Genomic DNA, 14,162 nt, shown 5'->3' with positions numbered 1-14,162 from the left:
GAACTCCTTCTTGAATTCTGACTTTGCCTCTAGGGCCATCAAAACACTGAACCCTCATTTCTGACTTGCCGAAGTCTTCAACAGTGTGGGACACGGCAGGGGAGAAATGGCCTTCCTCTGAAGGGACTGCGCTGGCAGGAGAGGTGGGGTTTACTCAGTCCCTAGAAATAAACTTAGGGCTAAATATCAAGCAGGGACACTACCTACTGCTTCCTGTGTACCTACACGCCCGACTCTGCTACATGCTTTATACCAATTTATTAATTCTAATGGCTGGCCAGCTGTCTTTATACACAAGAGCATGGAGACACAGGGAGGTGACATAATCTGTCCACAGCCACAGCACCAGGGCTGCAATACCAAACGGCCACCTCCCCAGCCCGTCATGCCACCCCCTTTTGCAGGACAGACACCAGAACACACTCAGAAGAGAAGACCTACTCCTGGAATCCCACCTTACGGCTTCCAAGCACACAACAGGGGAGCTGGCAGCCTCAGCTCCTGATCAAACAGCTTAGGATCTCCACGTACAGAGAACGACAGGAGTGGATACGGGGTAACAAGAATCCGGGCTGCCAGGACATGGAGGCAGATCCCTGGGAAGAACCAGAGATCACCCTCTTTCCACAGCCCTGGATGTTGGACACAATGGCCTAGACCAGTGCTGTCTGCAGAACTTTCTACAAGGATGGACATGTCTTATATCTGTACTGCCCATCGACAGCCACTAGCCACATGTGACTACTGAGCCCTTGAAATGTGGCTAGTGTGACTAAGAACTTAATTTTTCTTTTTAACAAGCTTAAAAGAGCCACATGCAGCTACTCTCAAATTGGGCAGCACACATCCAGGTCTAGAATTGTCAGATTTCAGAGCTGAGAGTTCTGCTCAGACAAGTGACTTGTCCGTCCCAAGTCCTTCTACTAGACGAGGGGCAGAATATAGCCTCCAACTCGTGCCTCCTTCCTCCTGGACAGAGTCCTTCCAATGGCCGCATGGCTGGGGCCAAAAAGAAATTTCTGCTGTGAGTCCCACTTCCCAACCCAAGGCAGCTACATGGAAGGCTCACTCATCCCCACTGTGAGTCAGGGGCAATGAAAACCAATTCCAGGCCCCTGAATGCATGCCACCCTTGCCTGGGGATAGTAATCCAAAGGGGTTCAGAGGTAAGATCAATTAGTTCATTAAAGAGATCTAGCAGGTTGCCTTTTCAGAATAAGCTGGCAACATTCAAATTGTAATAAAGATAATTATTCCCTAAACCACCTCAGTGACATTTCAAAATGGAACCTCCATGAACAACACCCCCTACTCCCTACAGTGACCCTGATTACGTTATGTGAGGGGAGGATCAGTTTTAAAGGGGTGCAGAAGGGAGCTGGCTTGCTAAACTGTTTTGCCCTAAGTCCCTCTGTCTATAAGAATTTCATTACTATGGTATTTTGGATTCTTTCTGGGTCTGTCGAGAACCACAGGGTCATGGCAGCAAACTGGTTAAAGAGAGGCATGGCCCTGAGCTCCGCATCAGCTTCTCCCCAGGGGCAGTGCCAGGACCCAGCAATGGCGCTGGAGGACATAGGGCATGAGAGCACCAGGAGCACCTGACAGGGCCGTGTGCACACAGGACACTGGGCTCTGCGAAGGCCCTGCTGACATCCAAGGAAATCAAAGTGTCAGGACCATGCTCCCTTCTCACCTCGACTCGCAGTCAGGATGAACCAAGCAGTCTCTGGTTTCTTTTGGTCTGGTCATACAATCTTGCAGAGAGCAGGGAGGGGCGGGGGCGGTATTTCTAACTGTACAGAGATCAGATAGCTTAAGAAGACTGCAGCTTGCCTGTAGGTTCTCAGGACACAGCGCTCCGGTGAGGGAGACCTGTGGTGCACACAGCCATCCCAGATGGTGAGCAGGTCTCTAGCTGCTCGGCGTACAGTGGCTGGGGCAGAGGCACATTCCAGCCCCGCAGACAGTTGCTCTGGCCAAGACAACTGGGAACTAGAGTTCAGTACTAAATGAGAAAGGCCTAGGAGCAGTTCCTCACAGAAGCTGGACTGTGGCGTGGGACAGACCCAGGTCACAGATCTGTGTGGGGACAGGGGCGGAAGAGGCCCAAGGGGAGGACTCCAGACCCAGACCCAGACCCTGCTCAACCTGGGGGCCTGTGGCTTGGCAAACCCACTAACTTTGTGCCAGATTTCGTCTGAAAGAGAGGGTCCCTGTGGCTTTGGTTTGAAAATATTAATTCTTTACAGTAAGATTGATGTTTTCCTGTAAGGAATGGGACCATCTCACATCTAGAACTAGTGCTGTCTCCTGATCCCGTTTCTATCTCCTCCCCTGACCCTGAGGTCCACTCTCATCATAACAGCCAAAGTGAGCCTCACAAAATATCCTGATGTCAGTTAAGTTGGTTAAGTATCTGACTCTTCTTCTTCTTCTTTTTTTTTTAATATTTATTTATTTGACAGACAAAGATCACAAGTAGGCAGAAAGGCAGGCAGAGAAAGAGAGAGGAAGGGAAGCAGAGAGCCTGATGCGGGGCTCAATCCCAGGACCCTGGGATCACTACCTGAGCTAAAGGCAGAGGCTTTAACCCACTGAGCCACCCAGGTGCCCCAAATATCTGACTCCTGATTTTGGCTCAGGTCATGATCTCAGGGTCAGGGGATCAGGCCTCATGATGGGCTCAGTGCTGGACATGGAGCCTGCTTAAGATTCTCTCTTTCTATCTGCCCCACCCCGCAACTTGCACATGTGTGTGTGCAAGGATGCGCTCCCTCTTCCTCTCTAAAAAAACCAAAAGCAAAAACAAAAAAACCCAAAACCTAATGGAGCCACAGTCCAGGGGATGTCCTTTCCCTGTCTCTGGCAGCTTCTGGGGCCTGTGTGACCTGGTCCTCCATTACCTGGAAGATGTTACCTGCTATTACCACCCCACCCATACTCTGCTCTTGCCTCACCCGTCTCCTTGCTGATGGTCAGCGTGTGGACCTGCTCTCAGGGCAGGGCTTCACACCGGCCGTGTCCTTGGCCTGAATGCTCTTCCCCAAGGGCTTGCATGGCTCCCTCCACCTCCCCTGTTCAGGTCCTTGCTCAAGGTCATCTTCTTGGTGAGGCTTAGCCTGACCCTATTTCACACTTACCAGCCCTCCCAATACCCACACCTGCCCTGTGCTTTTCTCACACTATGTGCACTGTCTGCAGTTTGTCTACCTCTGTCTAGAATGTAAACACTGACAGCGGGAATTTTGTTTTATTCGCTGTTGTATCCCAAGTGCCCGTAGCCTGGCACGGGTTGGTGCTTAGTATTTGCAGAATGCCTACGAAGCAGTGACAGCTCTGAGTGCCTGGCTACCCAGGCAGCCAAGGAAGGGAGACCTCCATCAGCACTCCAGAAACCCATCAATGAGAAAAAGGAAAAGGGCGGGGTGGGTGATGGAGATGATCTCGGAATTGGAAGCCTTCCTTTTGGGACTCACGGTGGTTAGACCAATCGATGAAATGGATCAACACTTAGAGGCCCAACCATTTAATTAGAAAAACAGAGGTACCTTAGTAATTCCCAAAACTCCAATGTTGGGACTGGATGAAGTAGAGCCATTCCCAGTACCAAATATGCCATCGAGAACACAGGAGAGACCCTCCACGAAAATCCCCCTAAAATGTAAAGGAATGGGGGAAAGAGAAACATTCATTCAATGGGGGAAACACTCTGAAATACGCTCCAAGTGGCTGCACCCCAAAGGTTGTGTGCGTGGGCGGGCAGCCTCCACACTCCTGGGAAGGGTTATGAGTGCAGGGTCTCGGGTCCCCACCCCCAGACCTGCCAGAGCAGAGCCTGCATTCTATTTTAACAGGATCCCCCATGCTCATTCAACTGTGAGAAGCACTTCTGGGAACCACACATTAGACACAGGTGTTTAAAAAACCATTCCAAATTAAAGGCTTTTAGCCAGAGACATTGGTTGGGATCGAAGACAAATATGGGCTGTCTGCTGATCTGATTCCTTTACTATTAATAGTTTCATCAGGAAGGAAACGCTTCGTAATTCTGTCAACACTGCAACTTTTTAAAGAATCAACATATAAGTAGCTCTGTCATGTGCAACACCCTTTAGAGAAAGCTGTAAAAACCAGGAGTGTGAACACGAACAGAACTGAAGCAAGATATGCTCGGACAGCAGTGCACTGGATCTCATCACCCTCCATCCCTCCAGAAGGGCAGCGGCTGGCTGGCCAAGGGCGGGGGGGGGTAGGGGCTGATCTGTGCTCTTCTCGGAGGCCTCCACAGGGTCCAGTTTGCTCTCAGCATCCAGAAACGGAAGACCAGGTGTACTGAGGAGATAAACCCTACAGTCCATAAGTCTCCAAATTCTGCAGACCGCACCTATGCCTGCTCCTTTCGTCTCTCTATACGGAAATTACAACTGTGAATAGATGACACAGCTTTTAGCCATAAGAATAGTAAGAGAAAAAAGAAATCAAAGGGGACATCCTTCCATGACCCCAAATCAAGCAAAGAACAACGGCAGCGTCCCGCATCTGCTGTGACGAGTTTAAGGTCTGGCAGGGTCTCAGAGACAGTGTCTTCCGTGATTGTCAACATAGCAGGAAGGGCGGAATTGCCCTCCATGCCCCAGATAAGGAAAATGAGAGCAAAATGGGGCCAGTGACCTGTCCAAAGCAGACAACCAATAAGGAGCCCTGATGGCTGGCTACTTCCATGCTGAAACTCCTTCTCTTCTCCAAGATTAACCAAAGAGCCGGGTGATGAGGCACTGGGCCCAAGGAAGAGCTCCACTGTCAGAGGAACATACCTGTTTATTGCATGGATGGGAGGCGGCGGAGCACAGGAGAGCCTTGCGCAGGCGTAATAGTCCCCAATGGACTCAATAATACTGGCGACCACCGCGCTGAGCATGCCGATGACACCAGCAGCAGAGACGGTGGGCAGTCCCCACTGAACTACGGAAGGCAAACAGGCGAAAGTAAGCAGGACAGCAGAGGACTCCACACCATGCACCCAGGTTCCGAGCCTCGGGGAAAACCTTTGTTGATTTTTAAATGTCACTCTTCAGTATACTACATGCCTGGGGACAGTTCCTAAATCAGATGAAGGTGGCCACAACTAGGATTGGTCTGTTCTCTTTCTTAGAGATAAAGTGATTAGAAGCAGAGGTGCTTCCAAGCTATGCTTGGTGTCTACTAAATCACAATTTAACACGGCCTGCTGGGGTAGAAATTCCTGTTGGGATGGGATATTTGTATGAAGAAGATTTTTAACCCTGCTGTGCAAGGCATGGCACAAAACAGTGGCGATCTTGACCAGAGGGTGGCATTAAATGAAAAAGCAGTGAAAAGTCACCAGCTAAATTTAAATCCCAGCAGTAAAGCATAGCACCAGATACAGATAGTCCCCTAATGTAAGATCAGTGCTTTTTTTTTTTTTTAAAGTAAACCATGTTATGCTAAATAAAATAGTTTCCTTTAGAAAAGCAAAGAAAAGTCCTTAGGACACTTTGTCTTGGATAGCTGGATTGCCACAAGAGCCACACAGGGAGACTGGGTTTGGGAAGAGAAAGAGGACAAGAAGTAAGGTGTGCAGATAAAAGCCTGGGATGTGTGTGAAGGCAGGACTGTTCCTGTCTGGGAGTAGAGGGAGGCGTGCCTGGTCAACATGGCATTTCCGGGTGGGTTTGGAAATTTTTCTCATGCTGATAATTTCTTTATCCAGCAACATTTTTTATATAATCTCTAATCTAAATAATCTTTTACATAGTTATTGTGTTACTGACAGTATTGTAGTTTCATTTTAGTGTCTTGTTTTTGGGGGGATACTTTGCCATTGTTTCTATTGCCTTTTATTTCTTAGTCTCTTTACTCTGTTTTCTTATTTTTTTCCCATTTTACCTGCAGCCTTAAATGTGATTTTTAAAATCTTTATTCCAACTACTCCAACATTTTAAATTGTACTTGTCTAAATTTTTGATCCCTCTTCCTTCAAATCATTTCTATATACAGTATACCCTTGAACAACACAGGTTTGAACCACACTGGTCCACTTACTAGCAGGTTTTTTCCAATAAATACAGTACAGTAGTGTAAATGTATTTTCTCTCCCTTGTAATTTTTTTAATAACATTTTCTTTTCTCTGATTTTTTTGTAGGGATCAGTATATAAAACACGTAACATACAAAACGTGTTAATTGACTGTTGACATTGTTAGTAAGACTTCCGGACAACAGTAGGGCTTTTAGTAGTTAAGTTTTGGGGAGAAAGGTTATATGCAGATTTTCGGTTGCAGGGGTGAGGCACATCTCCCCACCACCTCCCACTCGTTCAAGAGTCAACTACAGGTGTGTCTATAAACTTTGTTGGCTTCCAGCCTTCTGTCTGAACTGTTACTTCATCTCCCCTTATAACTAGAATGCCTAATTTATGTTGTCACTTCACAGCAGTTTCTCAGTCTCAGCACTACTGACATTTTGGGCCCCCAATCTGTATTTTAGCCATTTTTCTCATGCTAAAGACCAAAGACCACTGCTGTAGATATCTAAAAACCTGTCTCCAGATGAAGCCAAACTGTCGGGGTGCACTCTCTTGCTGTCTGGGGGTGCCCTTCTGCCCCAGGACTGGTGGCCCCAGAGTAGCTCGTGGCAGCAAAGGGCTGTGGTGAAGAGGAGCCCAACAGCACGGGCCACCATCCTGGGGCCCAGTCTACTTGGCCACGCCCCTCACGCACAGGCCGGAAGGACCATGGGGACATCTCTCTGGTTTCTCAGCACATGCACAGCTGCTGTTCCGGAACAGCCCACTCCGTGTTCCTCGTCTGTGCTCATCTTAGGACTGGCCCGCGCCACAGAGAAGACCTCCCGGTAGGTGCTCCTCCTACCAGCCTCCCACACCTCCTCCTGACTGCCTGGCCAACTGGTTTCACCTCATTTTATATCAGATTCTATGTCTGTTTAGAAAACATGCATTTGTTGTTTTGGAGGGGGAGGGACAGATGTACATAAATACATAAACCATATGATCTGATGAGAATGTTATTTTAGAAAGAATAAACTTTTCTTAAGTATGAACAGGTCAGTGATGGAACAACTGCCAATATCACTGTCATTTAACATGCCCAGAACAGTTTTCTTTGACCCAACCTTGCTATTCTCAGTTTCTCCTACTTTTTCTCCTCATCATCATAAAATGTGAGGATGTGGCTGCTGAGCAGGGGAATAAATCAGCAGAACCCGACTAAGGTCAGGTTTCAGTTCTAATTAAAAGGCCCAAGTGCCGGGAACAGGGTCTTTACAACAGAACAACCAAGCATTAATAACCACTGGATTAACACAGGTCACTTTTGGGGCTGGGGCCCCAAAGTACTCTGTGTGAATCCAAGTGATACCTCAGCTTGGGACTGCACCCCCCACCCCCAACACCTTGCCAAGAGTTACCCAACACTTAAATAATAACTCAAGAGCCATCTCCCACCCATTAGTGAGTATCCGTTTACTTCTGACAGCTGTGACCAAATAGAAAAGAGTATAGCTCCCCATTAAGAGATGACACAAATCCCATCATGCTTGAGCAGTCGACTTGCTGATCTTCAGGCCTCTCCTACTTAAGCCTGCTCTGTGTGGGCAGCTCAGGTACCATGTGGCTCTATACTTGCCTTCTTCAACCCTGGCAAGGGACTCTTTGTCCAGGATTTCATCCCAGTGGAACCAAAAGTACTAGTTCATCTGGGAAGGGAGCTGGCAAGAGTCTCCGAGCATTAGTCACAGCCCTCTGGGGACAGGGCCTCCCCCTGTCTGCTGTCAAATCCTCCGAATTGTAAGACCTTCGTGGGACATTCTAGACCAAAGAAGGCTTTTCAAGCTGCAGAGCCTTCTGCCACCTTCCAGCTCCTCTAAAAGAGGCTCTCATGAGCTCCCAACCCCCTACCAGAGTACTTACATGGGTATGGGACCTTAAACCACGGGGCTACCAGAAGCACACCCTGCCTGGCATCCGTCCGAGCATAGAAGCCATATTTTGTGCTGTCGGGAGGGAAGACGTCGGTCACTGTGAAGATGAAGCACAGCAGCCAGGACACGAGGATGGCCAGGATGATCTAAAGTGGTCAAAGGGAAAAGCTCCATGAGGCCAACTGAGGTGGTAGAGGCTGGCAAAGGGAAAAGCTCCATGAGGCCAACTGAGGTGGTAGAGGCTGGCAAAACACACACCTTCCTCCTCTGGGCTGCATCTCACACCCCACAACCTCCACCATTGTTGGCACTTCGCAGGAAAAAACACACACAGACCTGCTGAGAGCCCATTCCTGGATGGAATCACATTCCAAGAGAGGAGTTTTATGCAGGTAAAGTTACTGTAACCCTCAGCCTGGCTAGAAAGTAAGAATAATGGACAATGTGCTTGCAGAGGCCATGGGAATACAGATCTCCCCGTCTTGAACTGTGTCCTCCTTCACACTCCTGAAAGGATTTTAGAATCAGAAACTTCTGCCACTGGTAAACTTTAAGCCAATGACAATTTTGTGGTCATCAGTACCCTGATGTTACCATCCCGACTTAATTCCCCCGGGAAGACCTGCTTAAAACTTCCTTCCACATGAACAAAAGCAATGTTGTCAAAAAATGAAGGTGACTACTCACAGGGAACATTTTGAAAAGCTGTAACTTGTACGCAGTCCATCCTTTCTTGGATTTGTAAATTGGGAGAGGAAATTTAACATTTCTGGCATACTGCGAAAACAACAATACTAGGAAAATTGTCCTGATGAGAGAGAGAGAGAAAATAAACTCAGTTAAAGGCCATCTGTGTTTTAAAATAATACTCAAAGCTTCAACAGCAAAACTGACCATATTATTCAACTCAATTCTCTAGGAGCTGCTAGTCCTTTTAACTGTTATTTGGGAAATCTTATTTTTTTAGAAATGCCATTTTGGGAAAGATACTAGTTCTAAGTATATCTTGATGCCAAAGGAAACTGCCATATAAATGCTTTGGCTAAATTTTCCTGAACAGGACAAGAAAACCCGAAGAATGCACAGCCTCAGGAGAGATGCTCACACTGTGTAAAGGAAAAAGATACCACATACAAGACAATGCACACTAGAATCACAACTATGAATTAGCTATAAGACAAGCACTTGCCACACGGGCATGAACACACACGCACGTGTGCAAACCGGTAAGGGGGTCCCAAATGCTCACAGGGATTGACTACAGGTAGCAATATGTTTTGAGACTTTTCTACTTTCCCGTATTTTCTGATTTATGTATCAAGAGCATAAAGGTAGCTTCAAAAAGCGAAAAGCTTCAACATTTACGAAGGCTACATACAGGATTCAGTATTAATAACATTCCTGAGAGGTTTGTGTGTCAGACATTATGTGAGGGTTGAACCGCCCATCCCAGCCTTCTGCAGCAGTGGCTTCTCTGACCATCCACGTCCCAGACAGATAAAGCTAGTGGTCCAAGATTACGCAGGCATGAGTTTGCGGGGGGTGGGGGGGACAGGGGGTCTAGCTCTGCAGCCTGGGCTCTGAACTACTTTGCCACACTATCCTAAGAGCAGGGATGCTAGGGCTGGCTCAGAAGGCTATCCACCTGAAGCCCCCCACCACTGACCCAGCTGCACTGAGGATCAGAGGAGGCAGCAACATCAGATGACTGCTCTGCAGCAGGACCTGGCACGTCCTCATCAGCCCGCTACCAAGCGCGGCAGGTGTGGGACGACTTCCCATTGCTGATACAATGAAGGTCTACAAAGACGTGTTTCATCGCCCACGAGTGTAAGGGATGCATGCTCACTTACGACCCGAAGGAGAGTGGGCACAAGAGTGGGTTCTCAGTCAAAGTTCAGCTTAATTGTTCCTGGGCACAGCTCCAATTGCAGAGATGGAATTATCAGCTCCACTGACAGCCAGTCAAGTGCAGCTTCACTGTCACATTCCTAACAAGGCATGTGGTCTATAGCTAGCCGGAGAACAGGCTCAGGCCGCTCCATCCTCTCTCCACCTACCCAAGCACTTTGCCCACCTGGCGAAGGGGGTCTCAGCCCAAATACAAAGTCATCGAGCCAGTACCAGTTTGAAGTTGGAAATACACATGTGCCCAAGCTATTCTAATTCCCCCCAGGGTGGTAAAGTTTAACTTAAAAATGTTATGGTGGGGGCACCTGGGTGGCTCAGTGGGTTAAACCTCTGCCTTTAGCTCAGGCCATGATCTCCAGGTCCTGGGATCAAGCCCCGCATCAGGCTCTCTGCTCAGTGGGGAGCCTGCTTCCTCCCCTCTCTCTCTCTCTCTCTCTCTCTGCCTCTCTACCTATTTGAGATCTCTGTCTGTCAAATAAATAAATAAATATCTTTAAAAAAAAAATGTTATGGTGAACACTTGGGTGGCTCAGTTGGCTAAGCGTCTGCCTTCAGCTCAGGTCATGATCCCAGGATCCTGGGATCAAGTCCAATTATCGGGCTCCCTGCTCAGCAGGGAGTCTGCTTCTCCCTCTCTGTCTGCTGCTCCCCCTGCTTGTGCTCGCTCTCTCACTCTGACAAATAAAATCTTTTAAAAAAATGTTATGGTAATGATGGGTGCTAAAACTGGTTTACTTTAAATTTAGATTAACATAAAGTTTTCATGTTCCAAAAAAATGCCGATTTATTTCAAAGTGAACACTATGAGATTCCAAAAGGCCCCAAGTCTATTATTCAGGCAACAGCCACCTGTCATTGCCTGCACTATGGTGTTCACGTTTTAAAGCATGTTTACAAGGGAAGAGGGGACAGAGAATTCCAGGAAGGACACCCAGGTCTCAGGCCAAACCTGGCTGTGCAAATGAAGCGGGCGGACTAGGCAGATGGACGCTCCATTTTCCTGCCACTCTGAAACCCATTCCCCACTTCTAATTTGTCCTGCAACAGCCTGTGTAGCAGGTGGGGCAGGCAGTCCCATCACAGAGAGGCCACAGCAGAGGCTCACAGGTGAGGGATGTGCCCGAGCCCACGCATCTTGGCCAAGCAGAGAAGGGGAAAGGATGAGCCAGCCGCAGGTCCTCAGGCCAGGGTTCGGTCCAACCACAGGCTTGCTGACTTTCTACCGGACAATTATTATGCAAGCAATGCAGACTACAATGTAGGAAAATTATAAAAGGCAAATAAACAAAAAGAAAGACAAAATCCTAAAGACCACTCATCACCCCAGCTGGGTAACAACAACGTAACATTCGGCCTATAGGTTCTGAAGAGCTTCCACTCCCTGGGTATTTACAGGGCATCACTGGGTCTGGGGCACCAGGGTTAGAGAGGGACATGGGACCACTGACGTCACCCTTGCCTTTGAAGCACTAATAGGTCATCATCTGACCCAAAATGGAATCGCACTTCACAACATGCTTCCCAACTAGCTTGTAGCCCCTATTAATGACACGACCTCAACAGATGGAAATAAGCAACAGCACCTCAGTGGCTACTTAGCGTTCTGCCTTAGGCACATACCACGTCTTGTTATACATTTCCATATGGTGAGACACCAGGAGCATAAACAACTGTGGTAGATCACCCCTCCTGGCACCTGTCTACACATCTCCTTAGGGCAGGTTCCTAGGACTGGAATGGATCTGTCAAACAGTAAATGCCTTACGAAAAAGCTCTTTTTTTCCTTATTAAAAAGCTTCTGATACAAACTGCCAAATACACAAAAGTTGAAAGAATTTACAAATCCCACCCAGAGACCAAAGACATCCACTTGCTTCTCACAGCAATACCAGGTCTTATACTTTTTTTTTTTTTTTTTTTTTAAAGATTTATTTGAGAGAGAGACACCGAGAGAGAGCAAGTGAGGAGGGGCAGAGGGACAGGGTCCCTGCTGAGCTGGGAGCCCACCAGGGCCTGATCCCAGGACCCCGAGATCATGGCCTAAGCCGAAATCAAGAGTCAGAGGCTTAACCAACTGAGCCACGCTGGCGCCCCATAAAGTCTTATACTTTTAAATACCTACCAATTTTGTCAATTTAAAAAATTATCGTCATTTATCTTAACTTTCATTCCTTACACTGAAGAGTATGTATCTCAGCATTGTTCACAACAGCAAATGCTTCAAACAACAAGCATGAGTATCAATAGGGGAATGGTTTCATAAATTCTACACTATTCCATACTATTTAGCATTGTGCAATTTTACAAAGAATGGAGTAGATCTAAACACACAGTCTTTGAGAGATGAGCCCGGAAAACTGTTAGGGTGAAAAGCAGACGATCCCGGTAAAACTGTGTCTGTCACTATGTTCGTGTTCAGGCATACAGGGCAAATACAAACTTCTCACTCATTAATCGTGACTTTTTTTTTCTTTTTTTGAGGGGTGGCAGTGGGTAGGAGGAAATATTACTTTAATTTAGACTTCCCTGTTTTATTACTGTTAAACTTCAAATGACTAGAATTTTAATATATTTAATATATGCGGTGATGGTACATGGGGGTTCCTTACACTATTCTGCATTTGAACAGGTTTGAAAACTGTATGAAAGTAATCAAAATAATGTTTTCTCATGAAAAGCAGTTCTCATCCAGGACCAATGCTTGGAGTTGGAAATGTCACCCCATTTATCCTCTCTTGAGAACCTGCCTCTAACTGTGCCTCTCTTGGCTGACTTAGGAACCCGTGTCAGTACAGTCTAACTTACCACCACTGCCCCCACTGCCAATAAAATCCCTATGAAGGGGCGCCTAGGTGGCTCCAGCAGTTAAGCGGCTGACTCTTGATTTTGGCTCAGGTCATGATCTCAGGGTCCTGCGATCAAGCCCCACATTGGGCTCCACGCTCAGCGGGGACTCTGCTTCATGATTCTCTCTCTCCCTTTGTCCCTCCCCCAGCTCTCTAAAATAAATCAATCTTAAAAAAAAAAAAAAATCCCTGTGAATATGCAGCATTGTGATAACCAGGGAGGCTAACCCCTTTTACATACTAGTTAGCTATTTATACTTCCTTTATTTGATTAAATGGCTGCTCATATGATACCCTTCATCCATTATTCCACCAGGACTCTCCCTTAATGAAACTATAAATTAAGGACCTTAACCTTTAATGGAATTTGTTGTAAATATATCCAAGATTCATTTATAATTTAGTTTGTGGTTTTTTTTTTTTTAAAGGTCTTATTTATTTGACAGAGATCACAAGTAGGCAGAGAGGCAGGTAGAGAGAGAGGGGGAAGCAGGCTCCCCACCAAGCAGAGAGCCCGATGTAGGGCTTGATCCCAGGACCCTGGCATCATGACCTGAGCCAAAGGCAGAGGCTTAATTTCAGTGGATTTTGATGGGAGTTTTAAATGCATCAGTAGTGGGGCGCCTGGGTGGCTCAGTGGGTTAAAGCCTCTGCCTTCGGCTCAGGTCATGATCCCTGCGTCGGGTTCTCTGCTCAGCAGGGAGCCTGCTTCTCCGCCCCCCCCCTCTCTCTGCCTGCCTCTCTGCCTACTTGTGATCTCTGTCTGTCAAATAAATAAAATCTTTAAAAAAAAAAAATTTTATTCAAGCGAGACCCTTCTATTCCCATACTGCTAATAGTTGACAGCAGAGATAGAGACTGAATTTGGCTGATTTAGTTGTAATCATGGTTTTTTATTAATTAAATCCAACATGGGCCTATAATAAGTTTTCTAGGGACGTCTGGGTGGCTCAGTTCATTAAGCATCTGCCTTCAGCTCAGGTCAGGAGCCCTGCATTGGGCTCCCTGCTCAGTGGGGAGCCTGCTTCTCCCTTTGCCTACTGCTACCCCCTACTTGTGCTCTCGCTCTCTGACAAATTAATCTTTAAAAACTTTTTTTTTGGGGGGGGGCACCTGGGTGGCTCAGTGGGTTAAGCCTCTGCCTTCAGCTCAGGTCATGATCCCAGGGTCCTGGGATGGAGCCCCACATTGGTCTCTCTGCTCAGCAGGGAGCCTGCTTCCCTCTCTCTCTGCCTGCCTCTCTGCCTATTTGTGATCTCTGTCTGTCAAATAAACAAAATCTTTAAAAAAAAAAAATAAAAGATCACAAGGAGACAAAGTAGAGAAAGACGCTAAGCTTTGGCACGCCACTACCTAAACATATCTGCACTAAGCTTGGGGCTTGACACCAGCCATAGGGAGGAAAGAAAATGTTGGTCCAGAACCTCCCTTTGGTATTAGCTC

General features: G+C 47.1%; 1 protein-coding gene across 6 annotated transcripts in view; it reads right to left on the bottom strand.

The window, feature by feature from the left end:
• The window catches only part of SLC23A2 (solute carrier family 23 member 2), a 130,376-nt gene that overhangs the window by 8,902 nt on the left and 107,312 nt on the right, over positions 1-14,162 (bottom strand). For all 6 annotated transcript variants that reach the window (XM_047744694.1, XM_047744692.1, XM_047744691.1 and 3 more), the window contains 4 exons: positions 8,650-8,770; positions 7,952-8,108; positions 4,818-4,965; positions 3,552-3,657 (listed from right to left, as the gene is read on the bottom strand). In XM_047744694.1, coding sequence (XP_047600650.1) covers positions 3,552-3,657; positions 4,818-4,965; positions 7,952-8,108; positions 8,650-8,770 — 532 coding nt within the window. The remainder of the gene's footprint in view (positions 1-3,551; positions 3,658-4,817; positions 4,966-7,951; positions 8,109-8,649; positions 8,771-14,162) is intronic.

Source organism: Lutra lutra, chromosome 9 (genome assembly GCF_902655055.1).
Source record: "Lutra lutra chromosome 9, mLutLut1.2, whole genome shotgun sequence".
Taxonomy (NCBI): domain Eukaryota; kingdom Metazoa; phylum Chordata; class Mammalia; order Carnivora; family Mustelidae; genus Lutra; species Lutra lutra.
Note: the sequence above shows the minus strand (reverse complement) of the source record. Positions and strands in the feature narration are given on the sequence as shown.